The sequence below is a fragment of the Apaloderma vittatum genome, unplaced genomic scaffold (assembly GCF_000703405.1).
Source record: "Apaloderma vittatum isolate BGI_N311 unplaced genomic scaffold, ASM70340v1 scaffold4896, whole genome shotgun sequence".
Classification (NCBI taxonomy): Eukaryota; Metazoa; Chordata; class Aves; order Trogoniformes; family Trogonidae; genus Apaloderma; species Apaloderma vittatum.
The window spans coordinates 16192-38587 of NW_009723236.1; the positions used below are offsets into that span (position 1 = coordinate 16192).

At 38.6% G+C, this 22396-nt stretch overlaps 1 protein-coding gene across 1 annotated transcript in view; it reads right to left on the reverse strand.

Annotated features, from left to right (window-relative positions):
• The window catches only part of DYNC1LI2 (dynein, cytoplasmic 1, light intermediate chain 2), a gene marked incomplete at its 5' end in the record, with an annotated part of 25316 nt that extends 3380 nt beyond the window's left edge, over window positions 1-21936 (reverse strand). Inside the window, 11 exons of the mRNA XM_009872026.1 lie at window positions 2660-2776; window positions 3780-3897; window positions 4366-4407; window positions 5131-5190; window positions 6765-6876; window positions 7221-7356; window positions 7920-8013; window positions 8352-8518; window positions 14919-15149; window positions 21336-21452; window positions 21863-21936. Of these exons, the coding sequence (XP_009870328.1) occupies window positions 2660-2776; window positions 3780-3897; window positions 4366-4407; window positions 5131-5190; window positions 6765-6876; window positions 7221-7356; window positions 7920-8013; window positions 8352-8518; window positions 14919-15149; window positions 21336-21452; window positions 21863-21936 (1268 nt within the window). The remainder of the gene's footprint in view (window positions 1-2659; window positions 2777-3779; window positions 3898-4365; window positions 4408-5130; window positions 5191-6764; window positions 6877-7220; window positions 7357-7919; window positions 8014-8351; window positions 8519-14918; window positions 15150-21335; window positions 21453-21862) is intronic.
• Window positions 21937-22396: the final 460 nt, after the last annotated feature.

Sequence of the window (22396 nt, forward strand, 5' to 3'; positions counted from 1 at the left end):
AGAACTCTAACAGAAGACTAGAAGAAAACTTCTCTAATCTAGTCCAACAAACCAAGAATGTAAAGAAAGGAAATGTGACTGCTGTCTCTAGATGTTTCAGGAGAGAAATAATCTATTTCAGTTATAAGCTAATGTTGACATAAGAAAAAAAAAGAAGTTACACGAAGCCATCTGTTATCTTTGAAAACTCCTGAAAGGCACATGATATTCTAGAAGACTGAAAGAGGAAGGAGTAAAGCCCATTACAGACAAGGTAGTTTTTACTGTAGTATTTTTTTTTCCAGAAATTGCAATTATGGTTTGGGTGCTTACTAACAGTGTACCAGCACAACAATAAACACAGACCTGTCACCAACAAGTTGTGTTGGGCCAAGCAAATTTCTTTCTACAATAGGATAACAGGTCCTGTAGAGAAGGGAGAAGTGGTTGGTATCATATCTTGCATAATCTTCACATAAATAAACTAGAAAAAAACCAGTCTCAATATTTCAGAACAGTGAATGTATCATAATTCCTAAAATGGCCCATTAGTTATCCATTGTACTAGTCAATATTTATATTCACCCATCCACCCTGTCTAATCACTGGAGGTATCAGATACATAGGCAGCCATGCTTGAAGGGACTACGAAGTATTTTGAAAGGTAAGACTGAAACAAAAAGTTATTTATATAAATAATCAAAGTGGTGCATAATAACAGAATGGAAAACAATGATATAGCAAATATACAACCTTTTGAAACATTAAGGTCATTTTATACAGACTAGAAAACCCCCTACTAGGGGGTAGAAATCGTATTAAACTGGCTCTATTGTTATAACAAATCCTGATCAATATCATACAGAAGAAAAAAACGTGGCGGCATGCTGAGATGTCTGAACAGAAGCACAACACGTAACACAGATTAGGTAACCCCTGCTTCGGGCGGACAAAGCCTTGTCTGACACACTGCATTCATTTCTGAGCACCAAAAGAAACAGGTCATCCGGGTAGACAGTTCAGAGGAGAACACTAAGAATTATCAAAGCCATAAAAACATGTCCTGGGAGGAAAGGCCAACTGAAGTGTGTGTCTGCAGTCCAGACAAAAGCCACAGGCAAAGGGTAATAGCTTTCAAACAGGCGAAAGACTGCTGGAAAGACAAAGGAGCTATGCTGACCTCTGTCTCCACTCCCACAAGACAAATAGTGCTGGGATTAAGAAGTACTGACTGTACAAGAGAAAAAAAAATAACCAAGAAATTAAGTACTGGAATAGGCTTCCTGAAGAGATTACATTATCTTTTTTTGCTCTTTAATCACTTGCCAGGAACCCCCTAACTGATTCTGCTGTAGATAGAAGAGCATGGATGAAATAATCTCTAAAAATTACTTCTAGTCCTAGTTCTATAAAAAGTTCCTTTGACACTGTGGTCAGTAGTAGCACGAGGCTGCACTTCATGAAGCAGGGACACCTTTCAGTGTCTAACTGAAGAGGGCATTCTGGAATAAGAAATAATTAATTACATGTATTTTTATAATGCAGATACAGTAATAATTTAAGTTTAAAAAAAGATAATTTACAGAATTCATCATACTAAGAAAAAAAAAACCTGACTTGCCCTAAGTCAAATTCTAGCCTTTTTTGAGCTTTCAGAGTAGGAACTGTCATATAAAAATCTCCCCAATTAAAAAAAAAAAAAATTAAATCTTTACTTCTCCTTTCTTGAAATAGTTTCAGGTCAAATACCCATGCTCCAACAACTGGTCTGGTTCTCTTACTGGCAATAACATCACTGCAGCTGATATGAAATATTTTTCATTTGCAGTTCAGATCTCTGGGCCTTACACTACGGTTTCAGTATCAAAACCTGTCTGTTTGGCATCACCATTAAATTTTACATGACTCCACAAGTCTGGGATCAGAAGTAGAATATCCATTTAGTAGTGAAATAATTCCAGAAGGTGAGCTCCTAATCTTGTGATGAAAACGCCAATATCAACAAGCAACAGTTCAACAGTCAAAGTAGTAAATCTCTAATATTGGTTGGACTGACCATTTATTTTACAACACCGAGTTTGCCACAGGTACAAAGTATTATAATGGCCTTCTTTTATTTTCACCTAAACTACTGCAATTACTTATGAGGAAATATGTCACACAATGCAGTCACAGGTATACACGCTGAATGAATTCACTTAATCAGTGTTATCAGTTACGCTGGATCACAATAAAATGCTAAATAATTAATGAGAGAATAAATTCAAGCTGTCATAAGAAATAGCCCATTTCAACTTCAAGTCTGGAGACATTTCAATAATGTCATCAGCAACTATAATCCAAACCCAATAAACTGCATTTCCTTCAAGCATCAGTTTAGTGAGAAGAAAGGAAGGAATTCTACAGTAAAAAAAAAACCAAATTAGCACTTTCTGAATATGGTAAAGCCATTACTTATATCCCAGCAGTGTAATTTCACTCAAAGGATCAAGTTGAAACAGGCTTAATGGAAGCCCTGGAGTTGTGAAGTTGCAGTAGTTCAATTCTTTTTCAAAAGTGTACATTTTGGCACTGTCACCTGTAAAGGTCTGTCACTTTACTGTCCAGCTTAAAAGATACACACAGTTAGACCAATGTGGGTTAAATAAAACACAAGAAACATGCAAAACAAATCCAATACCTGATTTCTTGGCTGTACTTTGCACTCCTCCAGCACCAGGACTCCCAGGAGAGCCAGTCTTTTTGCTCAAGAGACTGTTAAAGAAACTAGCCAAGACACCTTCACTTGCAGCATTATCTAAATAAAAAACAAATACACACACATATACATATACATATACATATATATATATCACAGAATAGTTATTGCTGGTAAAAGACAGAACTTGTTTTTTGCAGCATACATAACTCTTAACAGTAAGGGGAAGAAACTTCAAATATGAGAGTCTCTCCTTGCTCAATTTAAAGAGACTGAATAGTCTTTTGCAATTTCTGGCAAAGACAGAGATGACTGAAAGCCTATTACTGCTCTTCAGGAATTGGGGGGGTGTCACAAACTTTAAATATTTGTATGCTTTGCTTTTCTAAATGTAGAAGCCAAGAAAAAAAGTATTAAATATGGATGTGCAATTCAAAGATTCAGAAGTCTATTAACAAACTGCATAGACACACCACTTCTTATAAATTAGAACTCGGATATACAGCAGTGAGACCTGATCCAGGAGTGCGCGAGTATTTGATTCACTGTACGCGAGGTCCGGCACCACCACAGAGCCTAACTAAAACCAGTACTGACCCTAACAACTTTCTTAATGCACCGAGAGGTAAGAAATCCCTCGACAATGTGGAGCTCTGTCTTAGGGCTGAGGGAGGGGAAAGGGTGCCATTTCCAAATCACATGATGTATTATAGAAAATAACATTCTAGAGAGGGTTTAGTAGAGGAAGACGTTTCATTGTGCATTCCAGAATAAACGCTATGAAGCATAACTGCTTTGTTAGTCTGAAGTAGTCCCCACTCTAACAATCCAACCAATGTATAACCTATGTATGAAGCTGCAGGAAGTGACGTATTTGAACTCTGTCTGACTGTGTGGCAACAACAGAATTCTACTTAGCTGTATGAATGTCAAAGAAAAAAAAAAGGAAAGAAAATCAAAGCCGAAGCTATGTCATAAATTCATTCCTGTTAGTAAGCTAACTGTACTGTTAGTTAATAAATGCCAAAATCTTTCTAGATAAAAGGATTATTTTTTCTAGGGGAAATAACACGTGATAAAAGAGTAAAATGCTTATTCATACTTTTAATATTTGGATCTGGTTTCTTAACTGATGTTATTGGCGAGGCACTGGGAACATTGGCGGGACCAGCTCTGCCTTGAGTTCTTGGGGATCCTGCAGGGCCTCTGGCAGGAGATTCCTTAAAAGAAGTTCAAAGCACACGAATCAGAGAAAAACTTAAATGGATTGGTTATATCAAGCAAACGTAATATTGGACATATTACTTATTACATATTAATTAAAAAATACTTTTACAATCTTTATGTTAGCACTGTAGTGTGTGTGCACACTGGGAGGAAAAAAAATAAAACACTCCCAGTTATTTTGGGCCTATATCTCCAATGAAAGGAAGGAAGAATCACTGTAGAACATTTTCAGTTCAATAATGATTAGATATTTCCACATTTCCACAGCAAATTAGAATGAAGTAATCTATAAGCAGTATTTTTAAATATTGACACTTTTTTTTTAACTTTACTTTCTACAGTTTTGGGAGATTATGTATTTTACATTTACGTTTACAAAATGAACCTCTTCAGGTTAGAATCATTCCCTCTTCCCTACAAGGAAACAGAACACCTCCACCTCTTCCCTTGGATCTACTTACTGATGCTCTTGTAGGCGTTGCCGGCTGTTTGGCAAGGAACGACTGCAAAAACATATTAAGATTATTGAATATACTTCAGAAAATGTAAAGGAATAAAATACAGCGAAGCTGACTAACCATTCATTTATTAATTTTTTTCCCCTGATATTTACAGGCTTGCTCTGTGATATTTATATACTTCCAGACTTTACCACTAGAGGACAGAATTAAAAATGAGTAAACAAGCTTCAGTCCTTTGTCTCACACAGCCCTTACAGAACTGTAAGTCAGAACCATAGATGCTCAAGTCTGTAACCTCTATTGATACTTCTAATCAAATATATAGGGAAGTATTATTTTTTTAAAAATAGAGCAGGAAAGAAAATCACAAGATACAGCACATCACCTTAAAAGTCTTCCAAGTCTCTGGCTTTAGGAAAACTGCAGCACTAAGATATTATGTTTTAAAAGTATTTGTATTTTACAGATCAGTAAATCTATGATGTGAGATTTTAGATTATTTCCTTGCTCTCCTCCTTTTAAATGTAAATAACTTCTATTCTCAGCATGTTTTCCTTTCAGCTTGCCAAGATACATGTCCATATCTTCTACTCATATTTGTTAAAATAAGAGAAGTTTTATTTCACAACTACATCTGAATTTGCAAAGCTAAAAAGTGGCTACCTCGTGATTTAAATGAGAAATTAAAACTGAAGGTAATAACAATGGAGAGCTTAAGATGAAATCTTACTTAGAAAGGACTTATTTCCATTCTTCCATTCTTACCTGCTGCTTCATAAGAAATACTTGCTCATCTTCTGCTGCCAGCTCTTTATCATGGACTAACTGTTGAACAAAATATTTTGTTACTATAAGTAAAAAAAAGTCATATGAGGAAGGGCAGAGGTTAGAACACAAGTCCTATGAGGAAAAGTTGAGGGATCTGGGCCTAGACAAGAGGAGATTGAGGGGAGACCTCATTGCTCTCTACAACTACCTGAAGGGAGGTTGTAGACAGGTGCGAGCTGGTCTGTTCTCCCTAGTGGAGAGTGATAGGAAATGGATTCAAATAGTGATAGCGGAAATGGATTCAAATTGCATCAGAGGAAGTTCAGGTTAGATATTAGGAAGAATTTCTTTACTGAAAGGGTTGTCAGGCATTGGAACAGGCTGCCCAGGGAGGTGGCTGAGTCACTGTCCCTGGAGGTGTTTAAGATACAGGTGGGTGTTGCGTTGAGGGACATAGTTTAGCAGGTTGATAGGGCTGGGACAAAGGCTGGACTTCAAGGTCTCTTTCAGCTGAAACTATTCTATGATTCTATAAAAACTGAAATTACTGTAACTGTTTTTATGTTTTAGTGATCAAAAAAGAAGAAAAAGAGAAAAACCTTTAATATATTTTTTTTAAAAAAACAACCTTCTTTCACATTTAAAAGAGTAGCAACATTAAAAAGAAGTTGTCATCACAAAAAGATATTGTAAGTGAATAGACTAGCACCGATGCCAGCCTGTGGGTATTCTCCTAGAAAGATGAGTACTTGGTAAGCAGTCATGTTAAATCTTTTTAAATTTAGATATTAATCTCATCAACATGTCTTCAAAGACCTGAGATTACTTTAGTGCATAAGACCCCACACTCAATCCCTCGGCCCCCAAAAGCATTACACTGGCTCTTACCAGTCGTAACACTGCTGTTAGGCAACGAGTACTTCCTATAGGTGCCATGAGGTACAAACAACAGGATTAAACCTTTCTCTTACATAAAAGCTTCAAACAGCTTTTCCAAATACACATCAAGCATGTAAGAAAGTTGTAGAAGCTTTCTGATACAGATCAGAATACCATTTACAACTTTCCATATTACCCATTTTTAACGCATCCTATTCCTGTGTGCCTGCACTCACACAATTAGCAATTCATACGGATTATTTACTGCTCTTGCCGCACATGAAGAAATCTGTGATTAATAATATGTTAAGCAACAGTGACATATTGTGTTGTTTTACAAGATTTGCCTGTATATAGTAAGTTCAATGCCATGTATCTATATATGTAAACCACTGAAGTCCTACAACAGTATTCTCCATTCTCAAAAATGTTTTTGTCTTACACACGCAAAAAGGTTCATGTGGAAAATGGTTACTTTCATTCACTAAGGTGAATGATTTCTGTGTTTGCATGCAGTATGTTAAACCAACAGGAAAACGAAAGCCTGAGGTTTCACACATTTGTGTACGAAAAGAAATTACATTTAGGTTTGGAGTTCTTCAATACTGACAGTTATTATCATAGAATCGTAGAATGGCCTAAGCTGGAAGGGACCTTAGAGATCATTTTAATCCAGCCTCCCTGCATTAGTAGCCATTCAAGCAAATCGCACTTATTTTTCCGGGGACAGGGAAGAGTTCATAAGTTTTTACCTTTCTTACAGGAGGTTTTACAATGAAGTCTTCATACGCATCTTCTGGTTTCACTGTTGTAAAGTTTTCATGTAAAATGGCAATTTTCTTTTCATTGTCCCAACCTGCAGGTCTACAAAAAAAGTAAAGTTTTGTTTTTTCAGTCACAAAAAGCACTTCTATAGACACCCTTTGTTTACTGTCCTCTACCTGAATAAGCCAATATTACTATAGATCAGACTTAATTCTTAGCTAAATTCCAAAGATACTTATAAAAAGCTGGAATGGTATACTCTGAGGCGAGTGACCCAAGTAATACACACTAAGTTGCTTTTTTAATTCAGGATTTCAGAAGACTTACATACTAAGCTTCTAAATGACAAAAACCATTCAATTTATTTCTATATCTATGTTATATGAGGTGTAGTGCTTAAGAGAAAACAGTCTGAAACCATGCCGCTTATACAACTGACTTACATAAAAACTGCATCCTTTTCTACCACTAAGGCAGGTGTGGTAAACTGAAAACCGTATGTTTTATGTACAATGTACTTATACAACAGATCAAGGTTCTTTTCCTCCTTAACTGACGTATAAATCAAGGCAGCCCCATCTGATTATTTTTTTAAGGAAAATTATGATCTAGTTTTTAAATTACAGTAAGAATTTCAAAACAGGAGCTAATGGGCATATATCTACTAGAGCTAACTTTGAGAAGCAGGTCAAGGCAAAAGCTATAGCGACTTTGTACTCAGGGAGGAAGGGGGTATACCAAGAGAAGACTCACAATACTTTTCTTTGACACATACAAAAGTTACCTGCCCTCCCAGGCACTTAACTTTGAAAAAGTAAAAAACTTAGTAGACAGCTGAGATCTCAGGTTTACATGGAAATTGCAAGTTCTGAGGGGAAACTCAAGAAAATCCACCTCATAAAATGCAAAACAAATCCTTTGTAAAGGAACAAAGACTCCAAATCCCATGGACAACTGAAAAAACTATTAGAAGTTTTATACATCTCTCAACATTTTCAAAGCAAACGCTACATAGTAAATAACTGAATACCAAGCAACCTTCAAGAGCAATTTCTCAGATCAACTTTATGTGCAATTCAACACTAAAATGTATTTCCTTGCTTCCAGAATACAGCAAATCTCTTCAGCACACCAAAGGATACACTGTAAGCAGAATCTACGAATGTGTGACTGAATGAAGTCGAAGTGTTCTTCTCTGTAATCGTGCTCCTTCTCTAGTACACTCACTGCATCGCACTGGAAAAAAGGTGAGAAAAACAAAAACAGAAAACCCCGGTCATTTAATCCCAGCATATCTTAAAACATCTTCATTAATATTATATGCACATCACATCTACTTTGAACCTTTGGTTTTAAAACGTCACCAATAAATCAAAAGATAAAACAATCAATATATAATTGAGAAGGTTATTACCTTTTTGCAAAATTAAAAATTGACACTGGTGGTAGAAGCTTACTTTAAAAGAAATCCCTTTACTACTAATCCGGAATTCATTTTGCATGTCCGTACAAAGGATGCCTTCTGAAAGAAACGTAATCAATTTTTTCCATAGCTAACAGAACAAGAAACTTACTTTTGTACAAACTACGAGCACAGGAATACCAAGATTGCGAGTCAGCACATTTTCTCCAAGTGGCAAAGAAACATGTTCATCCTCTTGGCCAGAAGAGGGTCCTCTTCTCTGTGGTGAACCTTGGTAACCTTCTTCAGGTTCTACATACTCTTGAAATTCCTTTATAACTATTAAGAGAGAGATCTTAAGATACAACAAAGGAACTAGTTCTTCTCTTTAAACCATAATTAACCTACGACTAACTAGAAATCTCAGGTTTTTTTCTCCTTTTACAATGAGGCACTACATGAGACCAGAATGTAATCTTAAGCCTTATCGCCCCTCCAAACACAACAATCCTCCTCCACCAAAATTTACAGCAAGCTAAACCAAGTGCAATTTGGAGTCGCCACGAATAATCAAAACTAGCTGCATGAGCTACAGCAGGTACAAATGCACATTCCTCAACTCAGTGCATTTCATTATAGGGGAGCTGACAAGAGAAAATGTAATTCAGCAACATAGCCCATACTCTGGAATTCGTACCTAGTTTTGGAAGAAAACATGGTGAAAGTGTAAACGGAGACAGAAAGCACCAAGCAAACCAGCCACTCTATAAGCTAATGCTCAATTTAAGTTCCTATCACTCTACATTTCTCTTGCAGGAGTCCAATGCTAAAAACATAAAAAAATACACTGCATAAACACAGACTTGAGAACTTACAAATGTTATCTGAAGAGCTCAAGTTATATTCTAGAAAACTACAATGGCGTCCAGAGGAAACTAGATGCTTTCCATGCTTTCAGTGTTTTAATTTTATGGCAACAATGAGTATTTCAACAACATTGAATGCTATCAAACACTGAAGAGTCTAAGAAATAGTACTAACACCATTTGCTAGTACCCACACGATTTATAAAAACTGGGCTGCAATTTAGAGCGTTGATGTTTTTTTCAGGATGAAAGCCACAGAGCAGGTAGGTCTGCTGACTGGATGTGCCCACTGCCAGGCCCAGCATCTCCTGAAGGCCCAGGCTCTCCCTCACAGGACAATCCCACCTGCAGCCGCCTCCTCGCTCAGCCAGGAGGAGCCTTCACGCAGGAGGCGAGCAAAGCTCCATGACTTGCACTCGGGAAGGCATCTTTATTTCAGAAACAGTGGGAGCAGTTTGCCTGTACGTACAGTAAGGAAATCTCTTTGAAAAGGCTCCCAGCAGAGGCACAAAGAGAGTGTTGTTCAGCACCCCCATCCATGTGACAGGGAAGGAACTGCAACTCTACTGCAGGCCATCTGAGACTTCTAGGAAGTGATAAAACCTCAGAGAAGTTTCTAACACCAATCTTACACTGTACCTTTTCAAAATATGATCATTCCTGCAATAGTACAGGCATGTACTTCTGTTCAAAACTAAACAATTTCCAATTTTTATTTGAAATAGAAGCTTGTGTGATTCTTGTGGAAAACAAGAGAGCTCTAGTCCACCGAGAAGCTTTAAAAAGAACATTAAATATAGACCATAAGACTTCCTATCACCAATTCAACATATCACAAGATCCAAGGAAATAAATTAAAGAAAAACACCTCAAATGCAGTTGCTCTTAAACTTGGGAAGGTAGTGCCATCTGGTGGAGAGGAAACAACAATGCTTTCAAAAAGATGCTTTCTGCTACTGCTGTTTCAATGAATCCAGCAACTGGAAATCAAAATTCCATTATACGTTCTCCGCATTAAATATGTTTACTGGCTATCTCACAGAAAGTAAACTTATTCCAGAGCACTTAACTACAAAAGGGTTTCAAAAAAGTACTTATTTCATTACTCAGACCCTTCCTATCTCAGGATAGGAAAAAACTTATTGAAGACAAGCATATTACAGCTGTTAAAAGAATATCATTTACATCCACAACAATCATTCAGATAAGCCTTTCTGACAGATAAGACTTTCTGACTAAACAAGTATTTGACATCCTGCTCTCAATTTACTACAGCATTACCAGACAACATTTTTTTTCCTAGGTTTCGTTCGTAACAAAGCAGAAAAATCTTCTCTTTACCAAGATATCCATTAGTATAAAGGCCCTCAAATTTGGGAAAGAAAAGCCTCTCTTGAAAACAGCAAAACTGACAAGAAGATACAAATCATTATTTGAGGTATCCCAAGAATTTTACTAATATAAGTAACAACAAATGCAACACAGAAACTTCAGAAAATTGGTGGCACATTCTCATGGATTTCTGCTGATGATTTCTGCTCAGCGAGCTGAGATCCCCAACCCTTCCCTCTGCCCCAGAGCAGGCGGTAGCAGGCCCCACGCATCAGGGACCAGCCAGGACGAGGCCGTACCTCACTCTGGGCGATCCAGGCATGGAGGGATAAAAAAAACTTCACCGTGGGGACCAGCCGCTGTTGTAGATTGTTGATAATGCACACGGCCTGGCAATAAGCCCTCACTAGGGACTGAGAAGCGCTACAGAAAACTCTCGGCTGCAGGTAACAAGGGTCTGCCAAAAGAGTAACTACTCCAGCTAAAAGAAGGCAAAAGCACCTCTAACTTGCTGTATCCTGAACGCAGATACATTTGTTTCTCAATTTAAGTACCTGTTACTGATCCTCTTAAACACTTTTTAAAGATTCTCATTAACCTTTACTCTGGTTCAAAATTTAGTCTTGTTAAATACCAGTGAACCTGTAGCACAAATGCTCACTTCAGTTACACAGCAATTTAATACTTTTCCCTTATCTCCCATATCTATTTCTCACTTGATCTCCACTCTCAAACTTTAAATAGACATAAATTTAAGCATGAACTCAACAGCTTGTGTAAGCCTTTTTCCTTTTTTCTAGTGATTTTTCTCCTCCACATAATTCGTATCAAGGAATCGCATTCTGTACAGTATGGGAAATAACTCTCTTCTTTATAAAGAAGTAGGGGCAAATGACTTGGGGTTAAGTTGTTTTTAACATAAATATAGATAAGATGATGCATATAAAACAGGAAGCCAGAAAATCAACTGTTCATCTGAGAACTCAGTAATATTCTGCTACCTATCAGTAAGATCGAGTACTTGGTATGGCCCACTACTTGACAAATTACTACCAGGTGATGATATGCCCTAAAAATCACACCTCCACTGCAGCGTGCTGATTTATCTGCAAAATGTGCGGCTTACCCAGGTAAAAAGCCTTTTATTTGGACTTTTGTATTTAACACAGAAAATGAATACAAGTTTCCCATTACGTGTTTTGTTTTCACGCTCCTGCTTATTTACACAAGTTACTAAAAGCTCGAACAAGAATCCGTGTCACAGGAGCAAGTGAGTCAAAGCACCACCGAGAAAGCAATCCACAATTATTCTTAAGTTTGCCTGTTCTAGTAACAACAAAATCCTCAGTCTCAGAGTACTGTTTAACTGCAGTATGGAAACAGCAGACAAACACCACAGCTTATTTAACTGGGTAGATCACAAAAGTACTGAACAGCAGAACAAGAAATCCACGGATTTTTCTGACACGATCATTCCGTATTACACTCTCGTGCAGCTTTGAACTTTTTTGTGCACTATCTCGGCTGATCATAGATTTTAGTCTTGTGAAAAGAATTCCTAGACAAAAAATGCCTGGGAAAAGTAAGTTTCTTTTATCTTTCAGCTTTAGAATTTTCAGCTGTATGTCAGGCAAAAAAAAAACACAACAAAAAGGCAGAGAACCTGAAACTAATTCAGCTTGAATGGGACACTACTGAATTTTCAGAAAAATACGTATCATGTTCCCAGTCTTCAGCTTTCAAACACTCCAGAGGACATTAATATAACAGCCCTTTTAACAGCATACTTCCTTGCTGCATTTCTTGATTCTTGACAGTTTTCCTTTCTGCTTTGTTGTCATAAACAGGGATGCAAAATAAAGATCTTCCCTAAAATAGTTATTCAAATGTGTATTATTATTTAAACAATGCTTTGTCATAATTGCACCTGAATTAAATTAGAACATTTGAACTGGCATTATTTATCTGAAGCTACACTAGCCAAGCTTTTAGCAAGGAAGTTCCAAAGCAGCTCAGTGATAGGAGCGACTGCAGACCAACAACATTCTTGGTATACTCTGAATAATTCAATTTCTTTCAAGGCAGTCTGCTGCTTCCGTATGTGTGTCCCGCCTCCCATTCTGGAAGCCCTTGAACACAAAACGAAAGCTTCTCATATACCAGATGGAGCCTAGCATCATCCACCCAGTAAAGCCATGAGTCAGTATCTCAAACAGCAAACAGGAGACAAAAGACTGGGTGGAGAAAGGCCATGAAAACCTTGAAAGCAAAGACCGGCAGTCCAAAGTTCAAATCCATTGAGAATGGTGAGCTAACAAAAGGATTTCTGGAAACTGGTAATAAGATCTTAGTAATGGGGAAAGCACAACCTAGCAGCACTTGAAACAGATGCTAATGGGATAATACTAGAAAATGTTTCCCCAGGGTCAACAAGAATTACTGGTTACTGCCACTGAGCGTAACAGCCAGCGAAAGCGCTGTGGAATTTCAGCTTGGTCCACGTGCCTCAGCTTATATCCAGAAGCAAGTGTAAGGGAATACAGTTCTGCAAGCTGAAGTCAAAAAACATACACAGCTGTGAGGCATTATGCTGCAGTGGCGCCTAACGGAATGAATTTAGCACATCACTGCACCGCCTCTATGTTCTGACTGCCTGCTTTGCATATGTGCTTCACTATCCCAGATTTTTCGTACCTGACAATTGCAACGCACTGATTTTTACCTTTTCTAACTGCCAGCTTATCTCGAGAAGCGTATGCAGCAGGATGTTAGTAAGGAAAACTTTGCTGGTGCAGCTTTACTGATGGACTGTAGTCACAAGGTGTTCTTGTGCTCTCCACTGCCTACACAGTTACACTAATACAGCCACAGTTATAACAGGAATTTCTTTTAGCACCATTTGCTGCTAAGAGAACTACAAGCTACGGTGGCCAATGTTCTGAGCACAGGTCCAGCCTTAGGGATAGTCTGCAAGAACTCAGTAGACAAGAACTCAGATGGCACAAGCATCCTACACAGTGACCATGAAAAGCAGCGAGATGGAAGTTTGGGAGCGGAGTCGAGGTCCCCGTTTTACCCGACACTGAACCACAGTTCAGTGCTCAGCCGTAGGATGGCAGAGGAGCCCTGCGAGTGTGTGAACTGGGCAGCTCTCACATTTTCCTTTTCCCTCAACTACCAAAGCGCCAGAGGAACTAGGAATTTCTACAGTACTTTTAAGACAATACTATTGAAATGTCTCCTAAGTTCCCCAAACATGGTGCTAAAGCTTTGCCATAGGTGTAAGTGGCTCCTACGCGCAAAGTGAAGGCTGAACACATTTCCCTTTTCAAAAGTAAAGCTTAACTGCATAAACTCCACATTTATTTGAATTGCCATAAAATGTGGTTTGTCTCAGAAAAGTGTAAATAGGGTTTGCTGCTGTATTTTGAGACTAGAACTGCTCTTCTACCTCGCATTCCCAAAGTCTCTCACACAGAAAAAAGATGCTTCTTCCCTTAAAAATTATCAGATATTACTTCTTTTTTTTTAATATAACCTGGTGATCAAACTGAGATGGTTTCAATCATTAAGTTTAAACTCTAGCTAGTATGCTGTAGGCATATGTACTTGAGAAAGTAATATTTAACATTCAGAAAGGATATCAGCTATACAAACGCATCTGAATGCTCACAGACCAAACAGATTACTCTGCTCCCTAAAGCAAATCTAAAGAACTATGAGGCAGTATATGCAAGGTTTAAACACTCCAGTACAGCCACCAGACCTGCACAAAATCAGCAACCGGTAAGGATCAGTCTGAATCTGCACTTCAGCTGAAAAGCAATGCACGCTGCTAAGGTCCCCTCCACTGAAGCAATATATTTTGGAGTAATTCAACATGAAAACAGAAAAAACTCTCAAGTAACATTGAAAACTATTTTAGGAAAGAAAAGAAGCCGCAGGAAACAACACTGCAGCAAGGACTGCTTGCCAGTACCAGATTCCTTCCTGCCACAGATAGGCCAGGAAAGAAAGTTAATTTATACAACATTCCTGAAGTCACACAGTAGGAATGGCTATAGTGAGAGACAATCAGATGCATCAGGATCACAGTCTGAGCCTAATGAAAAACAAGGGCAAAGAGATCTACTGGAAGGCAAACACAGAATGGGAATGAGACCTGGTTTAGCTTCCACAGGAAAGCAGACGCCTCATTTTTATACTGTATTTTGTCACTATTTAAAACAAGCAATTCTGTATGGAGGTTTGCGCTTTTTTTAAATGGCCTTTTAAAAAAAATCAAATCATCAAAATCTCATTATTGCAAGGGTTTTAGACTATTACTTCACCTGATGTTTTGCTAGCACAGTAAAAGTGGAAGAGTTGTTTTAAAACCTCTTTGGAGTTGTAATCACAACTTCAAAGTAATTCTTATCCAACTCATTCTCAAAACACTAACATTAAGAAGTTTATCATTACAAAAGAAAGCTGCAAGAGCTAGGAAGAAAACAAAACAAAACACCAAAAGGACAAAAACATATGGATGCACAAAGACTTACATTTCTGTTCCATGTCTCTCATCTCTTCTGGAGGAATTTTCATCTTATCAATATGTTCTTGCAAGACACTGGCCCATTTCTGTAAAGACTCCATAACAGTCCAAGGTCTAGACATATCTGCAACAAAGACTACAATGGTGTCTTGCAGGGATTCTGCAGAAACTGCAAACTTCAATAGCCCTTTATGGTATAAGTCTCCATCCAGAATCCAAACGTTACAGCGAGTATGATCTGAAAGGAAAAGGTACAGTTGTAACCCAAGAGATGCCACCTTTTTGCTTTGCTAATCCATGAGTAAACACATGAGCACATTGGTGTTTAAGGGAAGACCAAAGCCCAGCTACCAGCAGATCCTGCCTGTTTATTTTTAAGATGGGTGCAAGTGTAAACACCTACGGTACTCAATAGATGCTTTCATTTAACGGATTTTTTTTCTGGTTCAGCATCTTTTGTTTAAAAACGTATTTCTGTTCTTTGGCTTTTACTAAGGACAGCTGACATGACAATTTTTAGATATTGCAGATAGTGCTGAATGTGAAATACGTATATTCCAAGTAAAACCAGGATACACGCGACACATACGTAACGCCGAGTTCAAAAGGTGGTGGTTATAGCCGAGTCCAGCAGGGAAGCATTAGGTGTCCCTCAGACACGTAAGCTGGTTTAACATACTAAAGACATCTCACAACAGAAGTAAGCTACAAACAAGATACAAGCAATAAGCAGCTTACGTTTCTAGCACAAGAGTAGGAGGAGCAAACACAGGGTAAGCTTTCAACCTACCGAACTTCAAACTTGGGCTACGTGCTCTTGATTCACACTGACTTAGCATTGGCTCCTACCTGCAGGCTCCTTACAGAATGAGTGCTGGACAAACAATTTGGTATTTTAAGTTTTTGTGTTTCTCCCCTCTAGCGTTTTGATAGTGACTGGACCTTTTTTGTTGAAATGCAAGGCTGGGGGGCAGGGAAAAAACAGCTGGGACAGAGAAATTTTACCCCAAACCTAAACTTCAGCAAGAACAAAAGAAACTGAAAATAAAACATCATCCAGGAATGATGTATCAGATACTCTGAGCAATCAGTTCTGACCAAACTAAAAAAAAAAAAAAAGAAAAATTAAGAAAGAAAATGATTACATTATCTTCAGAACTTCTTCCTGAAAAAAAAGTCAATTTTTTTCTATCTTCTAGACTCTTCCTAGTAACTCTGGTTCCGAAGTATTCCCTTTCCTACTTAGAGCTGTCTAGAAAGAACAGTGGATCTCCAGCTACTATATACAAGAAACGCTAATTCCAAAACATCTGCATTAGCAAACCAGTCACTGTGGAGTCCAGATTTTCAAAACAGCTGCTGAGCTTCATAATTACTCTGCTTCACTGTATTTCCCTGCCCTGTGCTCCAAATCTTTTAATTTCACAAAATAAATCCACCTGCCTTGGCTGGCATAACGTTACACTGGGAAAGAATCCATCAGGATCAAGAACTCATGTTCTACAGAAAGAAAAACTTGACTGAAGAAGTTGGAAGGAGAAAAGAGTATAAGAATACACATATTACCCTTCTAATCAGGTCCTGGATAAAACTACTGAGTAGCCAAGTTAGGGACAGATTACGTGAAGATGCTCTATGTGGGCAGTCTTCCTTTAGCATTTGTTATGCTCCTACTTAAGCACTGCTAGGCTGTCATAAGACATTCAAACATCAGTCATCACACAAATAGGCCAACAGTTATAACTTCAAGATCTTCCTAAGTCCAACGGCACATCTCAGATCTGTACTTCACAGTCAACAGTTATGATAATCATTGCATACCTAAGAAATGCACCCTTGTAAATTCAACAGCTGTTTCCACCTCCCCACCCCCCCACTTCAGGAAACCGTCTCACTGATACAACACAGGATCCTCAGCAATGGATGCACAAATCTAAAGCTACTGGAAGACCTTTAAGGACAGAGGGAAGTCTGGTAAAAGCTTGGAAAAGCAGAAAGGAAGCTAGGACATAATGTGAACACCCTTACTATTACACTAAACGAGACATCTGTACAGGACTCTGCTATCCTCCATATTCCAGAAGCATCCTTTGTGCATTCCGAAAAGCAAAAACCTAGCAGTGAATAAAAAACTCGTGAGCTTTCTATGTGTGAAAGGTTATTAACAGGCATTAGCTACGTCTATGCAGAGCTGTCTCCTTGAAGTAAGTATTACAGTTTTAAAAATCTAACATAACTCTACCTATAGTCTATGAAAGTTGACAACTCTGATCAGTGCTTTCATAGATTCTCCTATGGTGCATGCTTTGATAGCAGGAAAGCATTTCACACCTCAGCAAGTAACAAAAATTAATAAATATCCTTATTCATTGCTTCTAAGTCACTTTTTTAAGCCAGTATCTAAAGGCTACAAAGGTTTTGTTGGCTAAACACTTTTGTCCCAGTTAAGCATTTTGTTTCTGTTTAAAATGTAGACTACAGACTGGAGCTAGAGCAGTGGTGGAACTAGAAAGCAACTGCTATCACTCAAACGCAATCAATCTGCTAGCAGGACTGGAAGCCTAGCACTCACGTTAAAATGTACTTAAAAAAAAAAAGGTAACATTGCATGAAAATGTAAGGTTTGGCTACTTTCTTACAATAAAAAGGTATGGCTTGTGCTTTACATCTGCTACAAATATAAAACACATTTAGAAACACAGTACTGGTTGATCACAATTTGGCAAGGACTTGATGGCAAATTCAACTTTGTCAGCACCACATCAAGCTCCCAGTTAGTCATATGATGTGAATGTTAACTGGGCCTTTCATAGTGGCTATGACATGAGACACCGAAACAGAGCAAACAATTAACAGATCCTGTTGGAAAAGCAGGTACTACTGACTAAAGCCTTACTAAAGACTACAGCTGCTAAAAGTACATTTGCAAATCCTGTCAATATTTCATTATCCCTTTAGCCACGACGAAGATTTTCCAGCCTTGATGAGTTTTACTGCAGACGGGTGATTCTGTGAACTGCAACTACACATCCTACATTTACTCAACATGAGGTGATAGTTAGATATCCCTTGTCCAAGCTGTGAAGAGAAGTAAAACAGGGAAAAATAATTTTCAAGAGAGCTGCTTTAAAGATGTTGACAAATAGACAATTTTCCCATTAGAACCAGTGTACAAGAAGCACTTGGCTCAATCTGGAACAACCAGTTCAACCGGAATATGCATATGATATGACTGAGGCCAGTCCAAACCCAAAGCAAGAAAAACACGACTACTTGATTCTGTTACAAGTAAGAACGCAACAACAGAATGGCTCTACCTCAGTGGCACATTCAGCATAGCCCAGGCAACTGTACGGCATTTGTAATCCGAGGCAGTTCAGTGGAAAGTTCTCTGTGGTGTTTATAATTGCCAGCCAACCCATACAGTACTGCTACAAAACCAGTCAATGCAGTTTGTCTGTCTTGCTGTACATCCTCACTTTAACTCTGCCTCATCACTGCAAGAGACTCTGAAAGCTGCCACATATCCTTAAAGAAAATTATGCAGAGCCTCTCTTCTACCGGGTATGAATTCAGATTCTCAGCAATCAAAAGCAGACTACCCAGCACAGACACAAAGAAAGGCAAAAAATTAAAACTGGCCAGACTCCCTAAGAAATGGCACTGTCAGAGGACTCTTGAGCCTGAGCTCCAAGGGTGTTTAACACTCGGAGTTCACTTTACAGCTAGTGCTGTAAGTGCTTTCATCCAGATGAACTACGGCATCATGTATGCAGAAGCAGTCATATGCTACACGGATATTGTACCTGGGGCTAACGATCTAGGAGAATCCTCTCTCTCTCAGGATTGCTTCTCAGGCATCCCCAAAGCTCTTCCTCAACAAATGCCTCAGCTTAGGCAGAATTTCTCCTAGGAAGGAGATTTGTCAGGTAGAGATTCAGTAGTGGACTTATTCTAAGTTAGCCTGAGACCAAGGGACCAAAGTACTGCACATTACATTGAACAATTAACACCCAACAGAACTGAACCAAGCAGTGGTGATGTGTATCTTGTCATCCAGGATAGGTGTCAGCCACTGTCAGGGAACAAGCAGATAACAGTGAAAAACAAATAGTGGGCACTTGTATTAGCCACAGGGGAGGTCCTCCAAAGAAAGAGATGCTTTCTATGCATTTAATTTTCCTGCCAAAAAAAATGATCAATTTAATCACTTATCTAATCTTCAGAGGAGAAGACAAAAGTAACTGTATACTAAGATATGCACCTAGCAATCTACAGTAATTCTACTTCAAATGTAGGAAGAACCATATTCAGATATCCCTTAAGAGGGAAGGAGTGGAATAATAAACAATACAGAACATTTTCCTTAAGATTTTCAAAGGGAGGTAGAGGGTAGGTAATGACTCAGCACTACAACCAAAACATTTCTCCCAAACAGAAAAAACTTTTCTGAAATGAAGAAGAAAAAGGCAAAGAGAGCAAAGAAATCTTCAAGCACCTGGGAATGAAGATGAAAAGATCTTCTCACTCCACTACAGAGTTTGATTACTAGTGTTGATCTGACCCCCCTGGAAATCGTTGTGGTTTGCTAGTCTTAAATAGGCTGGGGTATAATAAAAAGCACATACCCTCAAGAATGAGTATGTAAAGGAAGCTCCTGAATGCCCATCCTGAGATTCTTTATGGCTTCCAACACTTGTGGGTCAACTATAAAGGCTCTGTTCCCAAATCTGTATCTGAGCATACACACATCCAAAGAACACAAAGAGTTTAAAGAAACAAACCCAAACCTATCCTAGAGAAAGAAGAATGTTATCTTTGCCTGCTGGGAGGTCCTGACCCACTTTGCTATTTATTTTGCTTGCTGATGACACTAATGAGACAGAAAGGGAAGAGGCGTGTATTATTAGATCCTAACACATCCATTAAAGGGATGCATGAAGACCTCAATTCTCCAGCAGAGTCTGGTAATCAAAAAGGTCTCTTTTTCCCTGCTAGTGCTGCTTGAGTTCTTATGACAGGCTTCTCATCCTCTCAGATTCTTATCACTTCTAGATTCTCAGGCATAGTCCCGGAAGATTTCCAGGGTAGGGATGTACTTGAGATTTGACAGGCAGCACCAGGAAAAACCACATGCCAAACGTTTTTCTGCTCATAACACTATGTCCTGTGACGGTGCAAGAAGCCTGATGTCACAGGTTGTCTTAACACTCCTAACTGTAGCAGTTTTTTCCCCCCACAACATATTTATGCAGTACTAAAGACTGTGTATGGCGAGAAAGCACTTACACCAAGAATTTCAAGAAGCCAAGAATGGCTCAGCACTATAACACAAAAGATATTTAGGAACTGCAAGATTAGGTGGCCACTGAAGACACAGACACCATACTCATCCTTCCACTGTGCCTAACTTAGTATCCAAAGGCAGTTTACCACCACATGAGCACGGGCCCAATCTCCATAACAACCAGTCACATATGGTACTTAATCACTCGTGCAAGCCTTCAGTACATTTCCACTTTGAAAATACCATTATAGCATCTTCATTTCTTTTCAGGAACATGAATGAAGCATCATCACTGGTTCCCCCTTCTGAATCAAAAACTCAGAAGGAAGTCATGAATAGGAAGGCTCTCTTTTCCCATTTTTAAAGACAGTACCTAACACACAGAGCTCCTGCAGTTTGCCCAAAATGAGACACGCAGAGGCAAATTTAGCAGCAAGGCTAACAAACTCAATTCTCCCATCTCCTCCTGTCCATAACCATCCTAAACCAGCAGTATTCTGATCACAAGACCTGCTTTTAAATGGTCTCTTGTCATGACCTCCCTTCCATTCAGTAGCGAAGAGCAATCAACAACCACAAACAGAAAGACAAGGGGCAAAGAGACCAGCTCCAATCTGAGAAAAGGAAAAACTGATTCTGACTTTAAGTTCTGTTCTCTACTCTTTTAATTCTAATGAAACATCTCAGTTACAGTTAACCAAAATTCCACACACAGCCCCCACAAGAAAACATCAAAGCTTCACATCTAGAAATCCATACTGAGAATTAAATTCTGGTGGATGTATCATTTACTTTCTACAGTTACCAAGTAGTTATACCAAACGACAATGTATCTGCTAGCAAGTCATCATCAGCAAAAGTATCTACCCTAAAAGTAAATGGATCCTACCAGTTGCTCAGGTGTACCTTTTCCTCATACAGAGGTTGAGCTGTAAGAAGGGCAAGAGAGAGAATGCACACCGAATGCAAAATACATTTCACTTTTAAGAAACTGATATAGGTTCTAAAACATACCGAACAACGCTAGCACCAGCAATTTGAGTGTAACCCAAAAATACACAGATGAAAACACAGCTATTAATAAAGTGTGTTAGCTATTTAATTACAGTAAAGAGGTTATATATCAAATGAACTTACCATCTCTGTCTTCATCATGAATATTTAGATACAAGTACTCCAGCCCTCTTCCTTTCTTGCCATGCTCTGCTCCCTGTATTTTAGCCATAAGTGTGGTTTTACCTGAACCATCATCACCTGCCAGTAAGTTTTTAGAGGAGAAAAAGACACTTTCAGAACTGATTTCAACTTTGCAGAAAAGATTTTTCAAACCATGTTATAAGCATCCTTGCACATTTTTGACCAATGCTTATTTTCTGTTTTTTTTCCAAAGTATTCCAAATGAATCCAGTGGCTTGTACCATGACAGTAAGAATAAAGCACTTAAACTATTTCCTATCACATTCCATTTGTTTAAATGTGTTATAAATCTAACAGCATAAACCAAAAAGAAAGTAAATCATCCTGAGCAGAGTAACGCCATGGATCACATAACCTAATTTGAACAAATCAATGTGTCAGCTTGTTCACATATAATTGTTCTAAACACTCTTTGTTTCTACAAAATAAAGATCTCAACCACTCAGTGGCTTGCATATATTACTTACCAAAAACAAGAATATTCTTGCCCGATGGCAATTTAGATCTTGACCGGGTAGAAACTTCGCTCAGTATCGAGGACCTAGAAAACCAGCATCGCTCTCGTTAGCCTGACAGGTGCACACAGACACGCAGACACAGACACACACAGATACACACACACACACAGATACACGCACACATCCGCACACCCGCAGCCCCAGGCCCGGCCCAGCTGACAGCTCGGGTGAGCTCAGCAGCTCTGCACGGACCAATCCCGTCACATTCATTCTATTTACAAACTAGATGTGATGTTACAGCTAAAGATTTTGTTTTTAAAGACTAGAAGTATGCCACGGTTTTGAGGAAAGCTTTTATAATTTCTAAACCCCATGCCGTAATATTTTAAGTTTTTCTCCCTTATAAAAGGCCGAGTCACTGATTTCCAACCGATGAGCAACTCTTCCCACGACCCATTACTGTATTTTATACGCAATTTTTTATGCCGTTACTCAGAGAGAAGCGACGGGAAAAGCCCGCGCACCCCTCTCTCAGACCGAGCC